This window comes from Pteropus alecto, unplaced genomic scaffold (assembly GCF_000325575.1).
Source record: "Pteropus alecto unplaced genomic scaffold, ASM32557v1 scaffold479, whole genome shotgun sequence".
In the NCBI taxonomy this organism is placed as follows: Eukaryota; Metazoa; Chordata; class Mammalia; order Chiroptera; family Pteropodidae; genus Pteropus; species Pteropus alecto.
The window spans coordinates 1,064,496-1,086,422 of record NW_006492031.1 but is presented as its reverse complement, the minus strand read 5'-3'; the positions used below and the strand labels follow the sequence as shown (position 1 = coordinate 1,086,422).

The following is a 21,927-nucleotide window of genomic DNA, read 5'->3' as shown; positions in this document are numbered from 1 at the left end:
GCTGTTGGTGGGATTGCAAATTGGTATAGTGGAATATTAATCAGCTCTAAAAAAAAGAATGAAATCTTGTCATTTGCAACAACATGGATAGACCTAGAGGGTATTATGCTAAGTGAAGTAAGTCAGGAAGACAAATATCATAAGATTTCACTTATATGTGGAATCTAAAATAACAAAACAAAACCAGACTTACAGAGATCAAACTGATAGGCAGTAGGGGGATGGGTGGAAAAGGTCAGGGGAATATAGTTAACAATATTGTGGTAAGTTTGCATAGTGACAGATGACTACTAAACTTAGTGTGGTGGTCACTCTGTAAGGTATATAAATGTCAAATTACTATACTGTACATCCTAAATTAATATTCTATACCAACTATACTTAAATGAAAAAATTTTAAAGTGTATTACCTGTATTCTTAAATTTCCTAAACAGTTATTACTATTACAGATCTCTAATATTGTACCAAAGGGGCAAAGTAGCATGGTGAATAAGGACTTAAGAATGGAATAAATCTAGGTATGAATCTTGACTTTGCCACTTACTTACCAAATGAGATCTTACAGAAATTACCCTCTCAAGAGTAAATTATCACATCTTTTAAAGCAAAGATTAATATTTAAATCATAAGATCACTTTTAGAATAAAAAAAAAAAGTTTATAAAGAGTTTAGCATAGCACTGCAAAGAACAGGGGTTCAATAGAAAGGAACTATTATTCTAATTGAGTGGGCTACTTAATGTGTAGGATTTTGTCCCTATTGGGCCAATAGGGCCTAAACCAAATGGCCCTAATCCATTGTTTGTTGAGTTCCTTTATCTCTAATAAAGGTTTTCTGATAGTCTAACTATAAGGCTCTTATCTTTATTTTATTGTCAGTTTGTCTCCTGTAGCAGTCTCTTTCCATTTTAAATTTGCTGTGGGCTGGGGAACCAGATACTCATAGCTGACAGAGGTAGTCAGAATTTGGGAGCGACGTTGAGATACCCGCCTAGGATTCAAACACTGTCCATCCAGAGTTAAACTTTAAAATCAACACACAGCAGGGAGAATAATCTTACAGATACAATGGTTCTCAAGCCAGGAAAATTTTATCATAACCCAGTCTGAATGTGTTGACATTAGCTATAGAATGTTTAGTGAGGGGGATTGGTGTGCTCAACCACAAAATACAGAAAAAGATAAATCGAAAGTGGCAGATATGAGCAGTGCCCAAGCCCCATCCAGGGGAATCTTTTGAGAAGGGACTTCAGGAAATAAGAGCCCATTAGCAAGACTTTTTAAATAAAAATGTATACAGGGAGTTGTAACTTGAAGGTTTCAAATACTAAGTTATTCCTGTAGTGGAGTGTCAATCATTTGTTTGTTCATTCAGTATTTACTGTGTAACTACTATTCTTGCCTGGACCCCTCTCACTTCCTTTATTCTATATCCATGCTCACCAAGCAACCTTCTAATTGTGACTGGCTTCCTGGATAGATGTCTCTATAGGGGGAGAATGCAACAGTGATGCTAACATTCTAAGTGACAGGACTACTTCCCATGGTGAGTTAATAAATGGGCTTTACTCTTTTGTTGCATATCAGTCTCATGAGCTTGGTTAATGTGCATTTGCCCACCAGAGATGAATTCACTATTATGCATTGACAATACATGATCTAAACCTAAAAATCTGAGGGCTAGGCCATGGGCAGGTAAATTCACTCAGGTGGTAGGTATCCCATTCTGGGTGCAAGGTGCTGGGTTGAGTGTGTCTTTATTACACTGAATGCTGACAGATGGCAGTGTGGTACAATGATAGAGAACAGGATCGGGGGGCAGATATACCCGGCACTGAATGAAGGCTGGTTTTGCTATTTACTTTCTAGTTTCCCTTAAACAAGTTACTTAACCTTTCTGAGCCTCTTTTACCTCATCTATGAAACAGGATGAAAATACTGCAGATTTGTTTGGGCTCAATATTTAAACAAGAGCAGCATACTAGATCTGTTAAATCAAAAATACCTCTAATGAATTCGACCTCAAAGGCAAGAGAAGTGAAAGCAAAATTAAATAAATGAGACTATGTCAAACTAAAAAGCTTCTGCACAGCAAAAGAAACCATCAACAAAATAAAGAGGCAACCAACTGAATGGGAGAAGATATTTGCAAAGAACACCTCTGATGAGTAGCTAATACCCAGAATACATAAAGATCTCACACAACTCAACAACAACAACAAAAACTTCAAACAATCCAGTTAAAAAATGGGCAGAGGATCTGAACAGATACTTCTCCCAAGAAGATATACAAATAGCTAACAGACACATGGAAAGATGCTCAACTTTACTAGCTATTAGGGAAATACAAATCGAAACCACAATATCACCACCTCACACCTATTAGAATGGCTATCATCAACAAGACATGTAATAACAAGTGTTGGAGAGGTTGTGAGGAAAAAGGAACTCTCACACACTGCTGGTGAGAATGTAAATTGGTATAGCCACTATGGAAAACAGTATGTAGTTTCCTGTAAAAATTAATATGGCCCAGCAATTCCGCTTCTGGCTATCTAACCCCAAAATTTGAAAACATTTATATGCAAAGATATATGCACCCTGATTTTCACTGCAGCATAATTCATGGTGACCAAGACATGGAAACAACCAAAGTGCTCTTCAACAGATGATTAATAAAGAACATGTAGTACATATATACAATGGACTATTACTTAGCCATAAGAAAAGATGAAATACTGTCATTTGCAACAACATGGATGGGTCTTGAGATTATTATGCTAAGTGAAATAGGTCAGAGAGAAAAAGTTGAGAACCATATGATTTTACTCATATGTGGGATATGAAACTGAATGCAACAAACAAACGAGATAGAGACTCATGGACACAGACAACAGTTTAGTGGTTACTTGAGGGGGTAAGGGATAGATATGGGTAAAGGGGATCAAATATAAGGTGACAGAAGGAAACTTAACTTTGGGTGGTAAAAACTAAAAGCAGTAAACATATGACATACTGTTGAACACTTGAAACCTAGATAATTTTATTAACCAATGCGAACCCGATAAATTTAACTAAAACAAAACAAAACAAAAACAAACACCTATCCCCTTCCCCCAAGTTCCACACTTTCCAATCCTGACTTATAGATCCATTTGCCATCCAGCTACTGATTAGAGGAAAATGCAGCATTCTTCACAAGACTTCACTGCCTGTGGAAACCTCCTAAAAGTGCTCTTTGGCACACAGCTCATCATACTGCTGTCCTTTCTTCTCTTAGATTTGGAAATTACCTTCTTAGCAAATGTAGTCACACCTTTACGGGACCCACTTTAGTCATCTCCCCTCATGAATAATTCTATTTACTTCAAAACAACCTCCACAACATCTCCCACTCCTCAGCTAACACAAAGACACCACGTTCTTCAAGGAGCTACCACCTGAGACTAGTTTGTTAATAACAAAATTATTCCAGGTCTTAGTGTTCTCTCAACTATGAAATAAATGTTCTTCTAAAACAAACACATCAAACACTGGTCAGAGACTGTATTAACCATCTTTATTGCACTCAAAAGAACAACGCAAGACACGCATAGAGCGAATTTTCAAATAGGTGTTTTCATGACCCAGTTAAATTTTTATTCAGTGAAAAAGTTGACATTGTGACAAAAATTATCTTAAAATTGTGCAACAATATAGTAAAATCTTCAGCATAATCAGTGATTTGGAAACCAAGGCAATTGAAATCATAAATACCTACTTTCACTTTGGAGAGAAATAAGTATACAGTGTCTCACTTTAAATAAGAGCAGAGCAGGCCTTTATTTTGTAGCAGATACTTTTGATTTTTGCCTAAAGTTTCTAATAATTCATAACAAGAGTCTTTAAATGAAAAATCACATGGACTATCTGAGAATAATGTCCCAGTTCAGCATTCATACATATTCTATTTGAACTAATACACATCAAACTAATACCATTCTTGAGTTATTTGGCTCTGATGATTTAATTCATAATATGGCTGCTCAGAATTAGTGAGCAGAAACATATATACAAACTATCCTCCCTCAATCCACATTCAGTGTTGATACCCCTTCGAAAACATGTTTATTGACCATGTACCCATCAGTACATATATCTCTTGCTATCTATTCCATATTTCAGTCTTGCATAGAAAGAAGTCTATATAAACTTAATGCACTGGCTTTTATTACACAAAAATTGTACCTGAAAGGCAGCACACACACCTGTTAAGAAAAATAACATAATAGGAAGGTCAAGATACAATCCCAACACAAGTGAAGATTCTTCTTTTTTTTTTGAGTCAATTCCTAAAATCAATATGGAGGTGGTATTCAGTTTGCTTAGAGCCCTAGAACCCTTCTTTAGCGACCTCCTAACCCTCTGCTGAAGGAAGAGAACATCCTTTCCAGGAATTCACCATGACCCTCTTGGCGGGAAAGTGATCAACAAAACCTGACAGGATGGGGTTTCTGCCCTTAGGGAAGTACTGAGATTATAATCTCACTAGATGATCAGCTGCTAGGTGGCTACTCAAAGGCAGGAGTCTCCACGGAGGAGTGGGTGATCATCTGTAAGGGCCTCACAACACCACCACTCTCCCCACTTTCCTCCCAAAATGGCCACTGGTTTGAGAAGGGTTACATTCCTTAAAATGCGGAAGTTTAATCTAATGGACCACACATGATAGGCAGGAGAGAACATGCAGCTGTGTGTCTTACATCTGTCCCACTCAAATACCCCTTGTGATACTACCCAAGATGGAATGACAGGAATCCTTTTCCCAAAGTAAAAAGTTTCAATCAGCTACCCAGAATTGTAAATATCTCCCCAACTTGCCAGGATAACCAGTAGTTACTGGAGCTACTCATCAGTATGAAAATAGATATGGCTTCTCCCTGGAATCTTCTGCAGAACCCTACACTGTCATTTTATCTGCACAAACCCACGTCTCATAAGGCTCAAAATCATTCAGTACATAAAGGGGCAAAATCAACTTCCAAAGGAAATTTGTACTCAATTCCCCTGCCTGCCAAATTTTAGTGGTATGTCCATCGTGGTCCACTTCCAATGCTCATTCTAATGTGCCTTGGGGGAAAATAAAACCTTTTCCTTGTACAGTGTGAACTTTTGAGGTGGTGTCTTCAATGAGGTACAAAAGTCCCTTCTTCACAAACAACCAGGGGCTCCAGCTGGTCACAGTGAAGACAATTATCTGATCACTCTCGAAGGCTGCACATAGTTTTTGTTTTTACTTCCTACTGTCACTCCAACCTCTGGATTTTTACAGACAGCACATATACATCGAAAAACCACAAAGCTATGCAGAGGGAAATAAGAGTGCGTGCTTCAAAAGTACATAAAAATATACAATTTACACATAGCTGCCTCTATCTAGCTTAGTTTTCAGGAACTTAGCTCTTCTGTTTATATAAAATACTCTAGACCTAAAAGTCTGCATTTTCTCAAACAGCACAGTGGCATTTTCCAAAGAAAGGGGTGATGGCTGTTCTATACAGTACTGTGTACTAAGCATTGGGAGGCACTGGTAACTAGAATTGGATGCTCACAAATATCTTAAGTTGCTAACTGGAGACATATGTTCTGTAAAAAGGTTTGTCTCTGGAATAACTGAAAATAAAGTCTCAGAGCCTTTGATATCAGCTTTTACCAATGCCACCAAAAAGTTGGCAGAAAAATAAAAATATATATACTTTCTAGTGGTTCAGTTAGATGACTTCCCTCCCACCAGACTGTTACTCTTTCAGCTACTTAAAAAGCTTACTAAAGGGGAAGTGGTAGGGCATGGAGTTTTCAACAAAACTCCAAGGTAAGATAAAATAAAGCCGAAGAAATTCCAGTCTTTAAAAAAATAACAAAAGAGAGTAACAGAAGAGAAAATATGCTGGAAGAAGGCTCATTATCACTACTACTTGTTGAAATAAAATGAAACCTTACCTACATGACATATTAAATGTCTACAATTTAAAATACCCCTCATCCAAAAAATATATATTTTTTAAACTAAAATATGTAATTATTTCTTTGTTTTCCAAACAATTCCTAGGTAGAAGGAAACTATATTATTACCCAAGAGTGATTCTTTTGGTTAAAAGAAAGCAAATACTTGTGAGAAAGAGATGCATTGCATCTAAGAAGAGATGGAGTTTTTAGAAAGCTGGTGTGTAAAGGACACATATTCGAAAGTGTGACTGTGGAACATCTCCAGAGCTCACTGCTTCTTGGCTGGGAAGAAGTTCTGCAGTGAAGTTCATACAGTAAGGGTCACAACAATGCTAGAGCTTGGTGCTTACATCAGTAAGTCTAAAGGGTGCGAATCAGTGCACAATGGATTCCACATACCTATCATGGGGCATGATATGAATACAGGAATGGCATTTAAAGAAAGGAAAAAACTCCCAGTTTATTTTACAGAGAGAATAAATTCTAGGATCACTGCTACTATGAATCGGATTGAATGGTTTCAAATTCGTAGACCTCCAGTATCGCTGTAAGAGTAAATAGCACTTTCTCTTTAAATGGGGTAGGAGTATGGGCAAGGGAAGTGGAAGGAAAGAAAAAAAGAGAAGGCACTGACCCAATGCAAAATGACTGCATATATCAGTATGGATTTTTAAGGACAATAAGTGGTACCCCAACACAAATACAAAACTTTACATTTGAGATTCTTCAGTGATAAGTAAAAAATAAAAAAAAATAAAATAAATTAAAAAAAAATCAAAAATGGTTCTATATTTGCCAGTGTATCTATCATGGCACAGATCTAGAACTCTCTCTCACACCCAGAGTAATTTTTTGCAATGACAATGACACCAGTGTATAATAAAAAAAGTGGTACTATTTTGTAGCTTTGAAGGCCACATCTCGTACAGAGGTGTATATGTAAGATTCCATTAATTAATAATAAAGAGGAAGCTGTTGCTTGCAAGGCTTCCCAAGCTGCAGCTTTGTTTAACTGAAATGGAGCAATGACTCAACATGCTTTCCTGCCAAATACACAAGTTAATAAAACTGCTCCTGTTTCTTACCCCAAAACCCTATGGGCGAGGGACTCATAACATGTATGGTGTCAGGTGGCCACTAAAGCCTTGCCTTACACAGAGTCTCAATAAATTAACAAAATAACGTGAAAGAACTTTCCCCCATAATACACCCAAACACTTTCATATAAACTAAACCCAAACAAAATTTAAAATTTGAGCATACTTTCAAGGAGGAAGGATTCCCCCCATCACTCTCTCTTGAAGTTTTTATTAACTACATTTCTGTGTCTTAGAAAAATAAAAAGAATGGCCAATTTCTTGAATCAAAATTATCTTACAAATGTAAAAGCATGCCCAGCAAGCACAGCCCTGTAAGACTACATTAATATCAAGTCAAAGCAATTTGGTTACTAAAATCAACCTGGTTTGAAGTTCACAGTTGATTACTACAAAGTTTATTCATTCCTTTTTTTTGTTTTTTTGTTTTTTGTTTGTTTGTTTGTTTGTTTTGGCCCATATAAAAATAACATTGCAACTCAAAGTGCATTTTTTAAAATAAACCATCAACTATCTTTATCAAATAAAATATTTACACCATTTGGTTTCTAGTGAGGAAAGCTCTTTCAGGCTATCACCATGGGAACGTCATCTGAAAATCCAGTTATCATCGGAGCATCTTCATCGTCCTCTCCTAAAGGCAAAACAGTTAGTCCTTAGTGAGTTCCACCTCACTTGTGTCTGATCCCACCTCCCACCGCTGAGTCCCTCCCACTTCCTACCCCATCACAAGCATCAGCTAGGAAAGTTAGCACAGTAGCTGGACAAAATAACCAATGCTGAAACCTAGCCCAGCTTGTCTCTGACACTCTTAGGTCACCTCTCCATCAATGGGTGGCCAAGATTATTTTAATGGTAGCTTGAATTTAACTAAATAAGTAAAGTCAATTTTGTAGGAAAGAGAATCTTACTACCCACTCAAAAGTCCAATGGGTGGTTTAAGTTCCCCAATTTGAGTTATTCACACCCTGTGCTAGCACAGTGAATTTCATTGTCTGTTTTCTCCTTTGCACCCATGTTAATCTAAAAAAAAAAAGATCTTAGAGGGGAGTAAGTACTTTGAGGACAGCTTCCCAGACTAATGGTTGCCCCTTCATGGCCCCTGGTACAATTCTGTACAACTAAGTACCAATCCAAATTCAGTAATCGTTGCATGGCACCATATAATAGGTCAACTCCTTGTGCCTGCAATAACAGAAACAAAGAACCCACTCCATTCATGCAAAGCAAGCAGTTCAAGAACTTATAATAAGCAAAAAAGGAAACTGAGAAGAAAAGCAAGCAGAGTTAATATCGAATGATCAGTGAATGGGAATACATAAAAATCTTTACAAACAAACAAAAAAAAATTATTATTAGTTTACAGAAAAAAATCAATATGTAAACTCACTTATATCCAGCATTCTGAGTCTGTAGAAACCTGAGTTTGGGGAAGGTCCCCAAACATACTCACTTTATTATAATAAGTGGCTGACTTGCTCAATTAGCATTTAATGTTTGAATGTGCAGACGTTTATAACAAAAAATATTTCCTTCTTTTTCCCATGCTATACGTTATCAAAACATAAAAGAAGAATGGCCAGTGAGGTTGCACTAACAGTCAGAAAGAGAAACAAGATGGAAAGGACTTCTTCGGACAGAAGCAGATTTGGAAAGCATGACTTTTTGTCTTGACTAGAATTTCTAGAGATATCAGACCTCCAGGTCTGTGAAGGATGAGAAGGGTTGAAATTCTTGAGAATTTGCCAACACTTTGGGAGTACTCAAAGCCCAGAGCCTGTCCTTCCTATACAAGGCAAGCTCCTAGAAGTGCTTCCACAAAAACAGTTCCCCACCTTGGGGCCAGACTACACTATTGAAGAGAATACTGGGACTTTAACTTTGGAGCAAATTCAAAGTAAATGTCTCCAACTGGTTTAACCCAAAGCAGTGAGATCATTCGTTAATGCATAACTTCTAGAGTCAAAAGATGAGCTTAAGGTGATACTTCCTAATCAAGTCATTGATTTTGTGGGGTCTGCCCTGTGAAGAAGAACCACATACCCAGGTCGTCCCCTGAGGAGAAGATGGCTGAGCCCAGCCTGGAGCTGTAGTGGCTATTGGCAAAGGCGGTGAAGCTGCTCTGCAGCCTCCGATGTTTTGTGTACAGGATGGCAAACCCAACCCCTAGGCTCAGCAGTATCAGGAATAAGATGGGCACCACAACAGCAGCAACATCAGTAGATCTGGCAGCCTGAAGCGCTGACGCATCTCCACCTGCCAAGGCAAGATACCAACCCATAAACCTCTTACTAAGGGCAAGAGAAGGGATCAGTTAACTCCTCAACACCCCTCCCACCAAAAAAGCTAGGTGTTTTCAACAGCCACTCAAACCGCCTGCCTGGTATGACATGTCCCTGAACGTGACGTCTGAATGTTTCCTGACTCTTTGCCATGAGCTGATAGATCATGGACCTTGTGCATGCAAATACGGTAATTACATTAGACTCCTAATCACTGCCTTGTTGGTTATTTAGATAATCTCTTGGAAAGGAGACCTTTGTTGGGGTATCAACATTGATTTCATTAGCATTATTACTTAAGACCACTTGCCTGCCTTACATAAGAGGATGTGAAATCAGACCACTAATTAACAAGATTGCAATTATTTCCCCCTACTTGGCACCAAAGTCTCTCTGAACTGCAATTACCTGAAGCTCCATTAAGTGACACAGACCAGCAATATTGCCTTAACAGCTCATGAAGTTTTATGAGTTTTTACTTAAATAAAAGAGAGAGCCAGGGAATGTTTTCATATATATTTAACATTTTCTAAAAGCTCTTTACAAAGCCATTTGAGTGTCTATAACCTAACAATGCCACCCTCTTTTCATTATTTTGAACAAATCCTAGTTTTATGATGATGTATCAACAAGGCTCTAGGGCAAAGACACCCCCTGTTGGGTTAGAACCAGTCTTCCTGAAAGGGGTAAGGTTTTTAAGTCAGAAATTCTTGGGAAAGTCTGAGTCTGAGGCAGGGAAATGGAAATCTGAGTCAGTTTTAGTTAAGGAAGCAAAAAAGGACTCTCTAGGTCTCCAGGAGGAGCCTTGCTCAGTCTGAGGCTATTCCCTAGTATAAGGTAAGATGATGTGGGCCAGGCCTCTGCTCATGAAGAAATCCAGTAGTTTCCTGGGATTCTTCCCAACAGGGCACTCATGAAGATGGACCAGAGAGCCATTTCTTGCGAGGCTAATCTAACAATTTAATATTTGTGTCTTTAATTCCTTTCATTATTGACTTACCGAACACCACCCCTACCAAACAAACAAACAAAAAAACTCCAGCAAAATCTTTTCATGTGTCTTAATATCTAACCTCAAATGCTCTCGGCTAGAGCAGGAAGCCAGAATGGTGGTGACAGGAATGAGTGAGCCTCTGCCCTCCACTCCACTTCCAAGGGGACAGAGAACAGCAAAGGGCAAGATTTAGACTGAGAGGTCTGACCAAAAGATTCTTTCTGTTAGACAATCTTGGCTTTATAAAGCAGCTGGCAGGTATTCTCACAACGGTTTTCCCCAGTCTATTTCAACAGTTGCTGACTGGTTTTACTTATAAAGGAGGCTCTATTTAGGAAACGCTAGAAGTTTGGTTGGTTGTTTTCTGTAGGACCTTCTAAGAACCTGTATGATGCTTTGAATCACCAAAGGGTTATGATATGCAAGGCTCCCTCCTTTATGGTGGTACCAAGGGTAAGTATTCCACCAGAACATATCCCGGGATGCCTGACGCGACAGAACACATAATAACTCTAACATAAGATTTTGGCCTGAGCACTGGTTCGTTCTTGGCTGGAAGTAAATAAAACTAAAAAGACCAGTGGCAAAATGTTTTTTAAAATCCTGGTCAAGCTGCTACCATATAAGCAGAATTTCTGTGTAAATGGAAGTTTCCTCTCCTCTGCCATCAGCATAACCCAATAGTGATATCTTTGAGTGTCCATAAGAGAGAGATCTCAGGCCAAATCCTTGTTCTGAGCTGAGGCTGACAGTTAAAATAAAGGGGAAGGCTGTAAAATTAGTTACTCTACAAGAGGGAGATTATTAACCAACTTGGAGAATCCTAGGGAATATTAGCATATTGGAGGCTCTGAAAAGTCCTAAAAACAATAAAGACAACAAAAACCAACAAAACTCATTAATCTAGTGTTTCCTAAATAGAATCTCCTTTTTAAACAAAACCTGTTAGCCTTTCTTTTCTTGGGCTTGACATTCAGAGTGTGGTCGGTCACCTTGTAATTCCAGCTCCTTACACCATGGCTCAGGAAGTATTTGTAAATAAATCGATGCCTGATTAAATTGATAAATAAATGATTTTCTTTTGAATTGAAATAATATTTCAAATGCATTTTGAAAAACACATTTTAATCAAACCATACTACATCCTTGATGTATTTTCCCGGAATGGAAGACAGAAACTAGCAGCAATAGCAACTCACCAGATCCTAAGTCATCATATAGCAGGACAGCAGGCTCCCCACAAATCTGGCTGCCAAAAAGGCATCTTGCTTGGACAGTGAAAGTATAATTATGACCCAATTTCAGGTTGGAAATTTTAAAGAAATTGTCAGTAGTATTCCCAAGGTAAGCCGTAATATTCATGGCAATATCAAGCATATGTATCTCATAGCCCTGGAAACAAACACAGGAGATTGCTCAGGAAGTTAGATAGGGACTCTGACAGCTTCTATTATGCTTCCAACTTTATGTGAACCCCTTATTACAGAGGCTATAACAGATGTTAAAGTTTCTTACTAGGTCTTTTCATATTACCATTGAGATACCCCATTCAAAAAAAGGGCTTTTTCTCATCCCAAATGTCTCAAATTACTACCACGCCCCTTTCAAGCAACATAGGGGAAGTGAAAAAGCATAGCCTTAACAAAAGCCATTTTAACAAATATTTCAGTGCACATTCAAAGTTCTGGTCAGCAGTCTACTTGTCTCAAGTAATATTAAATGCCACAAAGAATCTGGACAATTCAGCAATAGTTTGTTCTAATGGAATTTCACTAATAATAAATGCAGGTCACAATGGACTCCAGCAATGGAGTTAAAAAAAAAGGAACTTGCATCAGAAAAGACAGGATATTTCCCCACAGAACAATGCGTGGGGACTCCACTATCAGCCCACAGCTCACTTCTTATCTCCTTGCTTTCTAGCTCTCCCAAGCTGATGGTAGCCACAGACCAGCCTGACCTTGAAATAAGAAGTGTTTCAGCATGCTCAGGCCCCAATTCTCTGGAGGAGAGATTGAAGTAAATAAACTGAGGAAGTGTCCTGGAATCCCGTGCTGGAAAAGTAACTCTTGAGATAGTCCTGACCCAGCATGCAGGCTGGGATCAGAGTAGACTACTGGACTTCTCCACTGATCTCTAAGCATCCAGTGTCAAACCCCACCACCACCACCTACTCCACCACCACCAAAAAAAGACCTCCTATCTCTATCCATGTATTGGGTCCCACTGCATACTCACGGTCTCTTGGTCTCCATTATATTGACCTGTCTATTCTTGGAACTCTGAGTCGGGGTGGGAGAGTGGGGGAGGACATGAAATGTTTATGCCAGAACCCCACACTGGGAATGGACTTGTCCTGTACCTCAAACTAAAAGCTGGGCTTCTGACACCCAGGAAGGATTCCCGATGACAATCAGCTGCCAAACTAGCTCCCCTAATACCACCCGCCTGGAATCCCATCTCTGCATTCTCCTTCCTACACTAGTGTTATTTTCTAATATATATTTGGTGTACAATATTTGCAAAATACATAAAGGTATAAAGAAAAAAGTTTAAATGACACAAACATCAACCACCCAAAATGTATTTAATTAACCTTCTTCTGTTGAGCTTTTAGATTGTTTTCTCTTTCTTGCTATCATAAATAAAACTGCCCCGAACAGCCCCATACATAAATTATTTATGCATATTGTTTCCTTATAGTAAAATCCTAAAAGAATTGCTGGGTCAAAGGGTGTGAACATTTTAAATGTTTTTGATACATATTACCAATGGACCTTACGAAAGGTTGAAACAATTCATACTGCTAGAGTACTAATCTCCCCAGCTATTACTCATACTGGTATTACTCTTCTCTTAAATTTTGCCCATTTAAGTGAAAGTGTCATATATTTGTTATTTAGATCACACACGAAGTTGAGCCTTTTTGTGTGTGTGTACTGCTGCTGGAATTTTTTACTTTGTTACCTGTACCTTTTTCAAAATTATAATATTTCTGTTTTGAATTGCTTTGAAAACTTTCTTTACATTTAAGTATATTAACCATTTATATGTCATAGTTGTAAGAGTTGTAAGAATTTTTAAATTTTAATATAGCTTTGCTTCTGGTATTACACTGTGACTATTTAGAACCCCAGGACTCTTTGCCAACACTACACCTCGAGGTAGCCACAGTTGATTTATCATGCTTCTATTTAGCTCATGCTTGGCTAACACTGGGCTAAAGCAGCTCCATTCAAGAATCTGTCCCCAGCTGTTGCTCTTCTCCTCCTATCACATGTTGTGAATACAGTAATTGGTCTGCTAATAACTAAACATAACAAGTGTTTTTCATATGTCAACACTATCTTCAAGTACTCCCCACTCCCTTGAATTTCGCTGGAAAGAAACTGATGAGATATCAGGTTGAGAGCGCAGCTCAGCTTCCCATAACTGAAGCCACAGCCTTGCCCTCAGATGGTTTAGAAAAGATGGGGCCCTTGAATACAATGCCGAGTCCCAATCCAGCTTCAAGTAGCACAGTGAAGGCTTCGGCCCATTTCTTTGACTTTCAGGTGAAGAGAAGTTCATGACTGAAAAGTGCTCAGTATAAAGATTCTCATCTTTAACGGGCAGTATAAACATTTCACTAATTAACAACCTCATAGAAAATGGTCCTTTAATTCTCAAGTTCACTGCCTTATACTATCTTTTTACTCTATGTCAGCTAATGAGCTCATCTCTAAAGCAGCATTTCAACTACATTTCCAAAGTCATTGACAAGGAGGAAAGAACTCACCCTGCTTTCATTAAAATACTTTTCCTTCAAAGCTAGACTTTTCCAAAACAGAAGAACATGGTCATTTTCTGTTATGATTTTTAAGGCATCGGGTGCTGATAACGAAACTGAAAATTAAAGATGAAATAGGATGCAGTTAGTAGCTATATATTTGAATTTCTATTTTCTTATCTGTCAAAAGGAGATTAAATAATGTTAACCTTGCAGGGCCTAGGCTAAGGGAGAAATAAAACACAGGTATGCTTAGTATAGAGCCTAGCATGTGGCAGACACTCTTTAACTGGCATATGTCATTGTTATAACACCTTTAGCCAAGAAATTTGTACAGTATATAATTTAGTAACCCTTAGTCCCAAAGACAGCCAAAAACAAATGGGGTAGAGGAAGGGATGAAATGGAATGGATCGGACCTGGACTTCTGCTCTCCTTAGTCCTGTCCCCAGAGGCAGAGGGGCCTTAGAGCTCAGTAAAGGGCCTCAAGTCAGAGCCCGGGAATGACCACAGAGTATGGCCTGGGCCCAGTGATCATACCACCAGCCTCCATTACTGATATTCCTGTCACTGCTGTTGTCCAAATAAATGAGCTTATTACCTGCTTTCTGAACTTGAGCCTCACTGCAGAGCTACAGAGCCAGCCCCAGGCTGGCAGCAAGTCCCTCTTTAATCTACTGCTCAATTATTGGTCTCCCTTCATTTCTACATATCATATTGTCACTAGGAACTACTGTGACTTTAGTCCTGGTCCCCGAATGCAATGCTTGGTTTTAGTGGCAAACAGTTTTATTCCCTAACTCTCTTGAGCATTCCTCTTCTTCTTTCCTAGAAATGCCAAAACTGGCTAGCATAGAGGAGATTAAAAGAGATTCAGAATCTTGAAAGTGACAGCATTCCCCAGTCCGTAGTGCTCTGACAACCACACTGCGGCCAGACAATGGATTCCCACACTGCTCTACCTCAGTATGGACACTAAAGGGTGGTGTTTGTACTTCCTGTGTAATTCCTGATAGAATTCCCTGTGTAAAGGCATTCTAACAGCACTGTACACTCCCTGCTGTGCAAGAAAGACTGTCATCTCTCTCTGCTTACCTGTGGTAATTTTTATACTGGAATCCTTACTCATGTTCCCCAGTTGAACAATGACATGGTATTTCCCTCCAGGCTCCAACTTGTTCAGAGTGTATTCCACAGTACTGTTGCAGGATTTTACTTTGTAGCTTCTGTCGCTCTTTCTTATTAGATCTTTAACTGCAATTGCATATAACTGGACAAGAAAAAGACATTTTAATGGTAATCAAAAATGTTGCATTTTTTTATTCCTTGTAGGTCAATGATGGTTGATATAACATATCTGTGGCTGTGACCCATAGCAACAACATTTTGAGCCCCAAAGTCTGACTCTCCTCTTTAGGAAGACTTTGGGTGACTAGATCCAACCTTATAACAAGTATTCACTCCCAGAATTGTGCATAAAATTATCAGTTCAATCCAAAAAATACTCTAGAGAAAGCCACATTTATTGTGGCATCAGCAGGTAGATAGGAACAGGCAAGAAAAACCCAAACTCACTGTTCAACTTCTGTATCTCCACTACTGTTAACAGTGTCGAGATGTTGTCAGAGGAGATAATGAATGGAAATGGTCAAAGGACTTAAAACTTTAGTTACTCTCTCCCAGGCTGCTTCTTACATATATGGAGGAAAGGGGAAAATAAAGGGACAAGTAGTAAGTACAAGAAACTCAATCATCAGAAAGAAGTTGAGAGTCAAGAAGTATCTTAGCAATCAAGTATTAAGTACCACATGAGCTGGGATGTGGGCAGGGCAGAGAGGATGGAGGTAAAAGCAGCCTGGGGCAGGAGTTTTTCTAGAATCAATGCTTCTTTTTAGATCAGGGGCCAGTAAACTTTTTTTTAAGGGTGCACATAGTAAATATTTTAGGCTTTGAAAGCCAGATCAACTCTGCCATTTGGAGCATGAAAGCATGCATAGATAATATGTAAATGAATGGATATAGTTTCATTCTAATAATATTCTATTTACAAAGACAGAAGACAGCCAGATTTGGCCTGCAGGCCTTTGTTTGCCAATCCATTTTGTAAGGTCAGAGAATGAAATGTGAGAAGGCAGAGAAGAAAAAGGAACCAAAATAGCTGTCAGAAATAATAGAGAAGTGACAACAAAGAAGTGGTACCCATAAGGACCCCATCTTTGGCCAGAGAGAAAGGGGAAACCTTGTGCTGAGCTACAACCACCAGGCCTATGGTTCTTGCCCCAATACAAGGCCCCTTCCCCTACAAAAACCATACTATAAATAAGCAAGGGCGCCAGGACAACCGGCCCACTCACTAAGTCCTCGTCAGGAGAATCATAGGGGGATTCCCACTTGATGACAGCTGAGGTTTTGCCTGTGTGAACTGCATGCAGGTGCCGGGGTGGGAGCCTGCTGTCCGGGATCATCCGCACCACCACGTAGTCGGAGGATGGCCCTTGGTAAGGTACTACCACACGAACCTGAAACAAATACCATGTGGGCTCATTCAGACCTCACAAAATCATTTTTTCAACAAAATAGTGACACATGCACACGATTAAAATTCAGTCAGTACAAAAAGATGTAAAATGTAAAATAATTCCCCACCTACCCCACAGGTCTAATTAATTTTTCCATAGGTAACAGTTACCACTGGTAACAGTTTTCATACTTCCCTCCAGAAATGTCCTAAGTATATATAAGTATAGAAATCCATATGTGTGTATGTAGATACATACATACATATATATGTTACATATATGTATGCATGTGTACATACATATATATATGTGTGTGTCATATATATGTATGCATGTGTGTATATGTAGGTTATTTTTCTTAAAAAATTTTATACAAATAAGAAAACGTTATGCATATTATTACGTTCTTCCCTTCTTTCACTTAATAATACAGCTCAGATTTTTTCGTATAACTACATTTAGAGTTGTTATATTTCTTTCGGATGGTTGTCCTGCATTCCATTGCAAGGATAAGCTACGCTATTTTTAACCACCCCTCTTTTGATAGACATTCGTGTCAAATCTTTTGCTATCACAAGCAATAGTATATCCAACACTTCTTCCTATATATCTTACCACATGTGTAAAAGTATATAGGCTAAATTCCTAGAAGTAGAATCAGACAAAAGCTTTTATGCATTCCTATGACACATCTGCCAGGTTCTCAGTCCTCCACAATGGAGCCACAGTTGGTATGGCTGTTTAATCTGTGTTTCAAGCAAGAACTTGATGCTTGTGCATTTGAGAAACTACCCTCCCATCACTCACAGGAATCCTGGAATCCATGCCTCCAGTACCCCAGGTCTCAGCAAGGAGCTCAGGAACTAAGACATCTCTTAAAAAGAGAAACTCCTCTGGCCTCTGTGGTCTGGGACACTTACCAGAAACAAATACTGCTCATCCCTACTGACAATGACTGTTTTGTTGTGGAGTGAAGTCATCAAGCTCTTTGGGTTGTGATAGAGGTCAAGAAAGGACGTAGCATAGAAGATACCATAAACCTGATAAAAGGAGAGAACAGAAAAGGACATAAGCTCAGTGACAAGTGACCTCATTCTTTTGAAATCCCTGATTTCAGACCCTTGGAACCACTTCAAAAATGCTCAGAGGAGTCTTCATTTAACATTTATTTTATCCGCTCATTTACAGAGAAGGCACATGGGTCAGGCACTGTACTTGCACCTACGAAGGTAAATATAGTGTAGTCTCTTGTCCTCAAAGAGCTTGTGTTTGAGGAGAGATAGGCAGAGAAGGAAAACAGACACGATTACAAATAACAAGTTGCAAACATAGAATGATAGATGCTAGACTGTATGATGAGCCAGGGAAAAGAGGGGGATTCCCAAAAGGGGGTGACACTCTACCAGTGTGAAGCAGGGGCATGAGGAGCTGAGCGGATGTGCCAAGTTGGGTAGGAAGCTGTGCAAGTCTGTGGTGGAAGCGTATGGAGCAGGGACAGTGGTCATCCCGGCTGACTTACCACATTCTTGGGGCCAGTCCAGGTACATTCCACTGCAGTCTGATTAATGGCCTTGGCTTTGAGGCTAGGAGCAAGTGGGTGGACTCCTTTGGTCATGACATGCTCAAATGCCAAAGGACTATCCCCTAAGTCAGTCTTGGCCCAGGCAGAAATCTCATATGATGTATGAGCTGTCAGATTGCCAACTGTAAAACCAAGGACAAGGAGATGTCAGGAGGGAGCTAGAGGTGTTAATCAAGAATTTATGTCCTGAGATGCACATCATTTTTTTTTTTTTTAATTTAAGTGCTCAATTTAAGTGAGTCACACATGTTGGATTTTCATATTTTACAGAATCATTCGGTGTTATTCAATAACGACTACTCTAAATAACAAACTTCGATCCAATTATCCTATGAAGCCAGAGAGGGATCAAAAAATTTGTGCAACCAGGCTGTCTATCAGTGTTTGTCAGAGTAGAAAAAACTGTACATAATGTGATTGCCCAGTGACGGGGAAATAGTTAAAAAATATACATTGGATCAACTTTATGTGCATTCCATGAACTATTATGCAGCCACTAAAAATTATTTCCAAGAATATTTAATAAGACTAGAAAATTCTCAAAATTTTATGTTAAGTAAAAAGGCAAAATACAAAACTGTATATATTATTCTGATTTTATAAAAAAATATATAAAAGATCAATGAAGAGAAAAAAATATTAATTAAGAAGATATCAAAATTTAAAAGTGGTTTTCCTGGGAAGTGAAGTTATACGAAATTTAAAATTCTCATTATACTTCATTTTCTAAATGACAGAGACACTGTAATAAACATGTGCCTCTTTTCTAATTAGGTGGAAATGTTATTAAAAAGTAAAAGAGAAGTGAACATAGGATATCTAAGAGTACAGCCTTTGGAACCAGAATGACTTGGGTTCAAGGCCTGACTCTACACTTTTTAGTTGTATTACCAAGGGTAAAGCATTTAAACCTTCTCAGTCCTTGTTTGTAAGATAGAGAAAAATAACAGCATTTTTTGCAGCTGGCTATTAGAAGATTAAAAAGAAAACACTTGAATAGTACTTGGCATGATGCCTAGCACAGAGCTAGCCCTTAAGTATTTCAGGCAATAGTTAATAAGCCTTTTGTTCTCAATTCTGCCAATTTCTATTGGTGTGACACTGAGGCAACGAGATCACAAGCTCTGGAATTAGAAAGATGTGGGTTCCAATCCTTGCTCTGCCACCTTCCGATGGAATCTCTGAACCTTGTTTTCTCATCTCTAAAATGAACATATTCCACAGATTTACTATTGGCACTATGTAAAACAATACACTCAGCATGCCTAGGTAAATGCCTGCACATAGTAAGTACTCAATGTTATTTCTACTCTTGTACAACCTCCTTGGGTGGCCTTCAGTTTCTACACACGCACACACAAAGATAATAGAGCACCCATTAGGAACAAAACATGATTGAAAGTACTTTGCAATCGGGCTAGATGGGGAAAGAAAGAGAAGCTCCCATGTCATTCTCAATATTCACAGGTAGCCTTTGCCACTGAAGGTTTTGTCTTGGAAATAAATTAAAATCCTTCCTTGAGCCCATCAGATATGAGAATTTTAATTGAGACTCAGTATTTGCACAGATATAAGAGAGTTTAGACCATTTCCTTCTTTCCTCACTTTCTTTCTTCCTTCTTTAGCTTAGTTTGTTTGTCTATTCATTCAACAAATAGTTACTGACCACCAATTATGCATCAGGCCCTTGTATTAGCAGAGGAGGAGTGAACCAGGCCAGACAAGAGAGACAGGTAACTAAATCTAGAAACCCTTTCTTTTAGAATGCAAAAATCATTTGTGTAGGGTTAATCTGGCTTCTTCCCAGGGTTTTTTTTTGTTGTTGTTCTTTTTTTTAAGTCTCTAATTTACGTTAAGAGCCATCAGGTTAAAAGGGGGTTTGAGGAACTATCAACTGGATCCCTTACCTGAAGTCAGTAGTCATTTATAGTATCCTCATTCTGTCCACCCAGAATGGCAGCCAGAGGAGACCCCACACACTTTTCCTGGGCACCTGCCACACAAGCTATGCTGCCAGGAAAGCATCTGTCTAGCCTTACTCCGTTCTGCTCACACACCAACCAGCTCCAAGGTGTTACCTTTATGTGACAATATGCTCCCTCGGAAGTTCAAAGTTCTCTTCTCTTGTTTGTGAGTGTCAAATGCCCAAAAGAGGTTCACCACATAGCCATTCACCTGCCAAGAACCAAGAAACGTGTCACGCAAACAGTATAATCATAGACTACACCAAACACAAAAGGTACTCCTTTTCTATAGTTTATCTAGGTATCTTGTTTCTTATAATGGACAGGTTGCTTCTTTTGATCTTTCAAATAGTTCAATTTGTGCTATCATTGAATATTTAGTTGTTCTCCACCTACTTCTAAAAACAAACTTGAGACCTTTATAAAATGTAGATTCAATGAAACAAAAAATTAATATAGAATAAAAGGACAAGAACCGATTCATAAAGGCAGAAGAAGGAAAAATTGAAAAGATAATTAGGTTATGACAATTCAAGATAAATCTTAGTTCAGTGAAGTCTAAGAGGTCAACAATACAAAGGGGGCTTGGTTAGATCTCATTGTCTAACAGAAGCAAATATATTCATGTATCAGGAAAGACTACCTTTTCTAAGATGAGCTCACAGAAGAATTTGATCTAAAGATCTTTAAATACAAAACAAACAAAATAAAAGATTAGATAGACAAGGTCTACATAAGGCCATTTCTTGCATTGACTGTCTCTGACACCAAATTCTAGTTCAGTAAATGGCACAAGGACTCTGAAGTTTCTTTGTCCTGCTACAACTTCAAAGACAGGGAGGGATGTGAAGAGACGGACAAGAATGCTATGGAAGGTGGATCTCAACTTGAGAACACAGATAACTATGGTGAAGCTGGCTATGCAGATGGGCCGAGCGGATGTGCTGGTGGTGTTGGTAGAGGAAGATATTGGCTGGATGTTAAGTGGATATGTTTCCAAGTATCTGACTCTCATAAGACTCTTCCACTGTGGGAGCCTCTGCATTAGTGCTTAGCATCAGGAAATCCAATAAAGCTGAAAATTACAGGGCATACATATTCTGTTAACACCAACTCCTTATTTGCACTGTAGCTGTGAACCATTTAATTATATGGTTAAAAAAAAAAAAAAAAGGCACCAGGCTGAGGCAGAATAATTACATGTGAAGACTCAAGTTATTCTTCATGAGAAAAGGAACCCGACCTAGTTGTGGTATTTTAGCTTTGCTAGACCATGTCATTCATTTTTCTTAATCTTACTGGACTCTGCTGTATCAGTTCCCACACAAAGTGAAGTCCCATCCAACTGCTAGTTTGAAATTTCAACATTACCTTGATGTCACTATCCATGGTCAGGGTGAAACTCAGAGAATTTTCACTATAGCTGTCAATATGGATATCTGGTGGTGGGATCACTAAAAACAAAAGGGAATTCAAAAAGAGAAACCACATGATGAAAAGTGAGGAAGGCAGCACTTAGTTTTCAACACAACAGACAAAGCGATCTTTCAGTAGAGGAAGAAAGGGCATTTCTTTGGCTGTTTTTAACTCGTCTATCTCTTTTACCACTGTTTTCCTGAAGCTGAGTTTGGGTCCACAGTTGCCTGGTGAACACATAGCTATCTTGGCTCAGTCAGCTATCCTGGCAATTAGGACGAGCAATGAAGTTCTATTATATAAATGCCCTCAAAACAAC

The 21,927-nt window shown here is 38.7% G+C and overlaps 1 protein-coding gene across 1 annotated transcript in view; it reads right to left on the bottom strand.

Annotated features, from left to right (window-relative positions):
- Positions 1–3,599: 3,599 nt before the first annotated feature.
- The window catches only part of SORL1 (sortilin related receptor 1), a 152,025-nt gene continuing 133,697 nt past the window's right edge, over positions 3,600–21,927 (bottom strand). Inside the window, exons 39-48 of the mRNA XM_006925247.3 lie at positions 21,564–21,646; positions 20,307–20,403; positions 18,166–18,350; positions 17,567–17,686; positions 16,482–16,646; positions 15,223–15,397; positions 14,137–14,243; positions 11,558–11,750; positions 9,126–9,338; positions 3,600–7,716 (exon numbers count right to left, since the gene is read on the bottom strand). Coding sequence (XP_006925309.1) covers positions 7,649–7,716; positions 9,126–9,338; positions 11,558–11,750; positions 14,137–14,243; positions 15,223–15,397; positions 16,482–16,646; positions 17,567–17,686; positions 18,166–18,350; positions 20,307–20,403; positions 21,564–21,646 — 1,406 coding nt within the window. The 3' untranslated portion in view covers positions 3,600–7,648. The remainder of the gene's footprint in view (positions 7,717–9,125; positions 9,339–11,557; positions 11,751–14,136; positions 14,244–15,222; positions 15,398–16,481; positions 16,647–17,566; positions 17,687–18,165; positions 18,351–20,306; positions 20,404–21,563; positions 21,647–21,927) is intronic.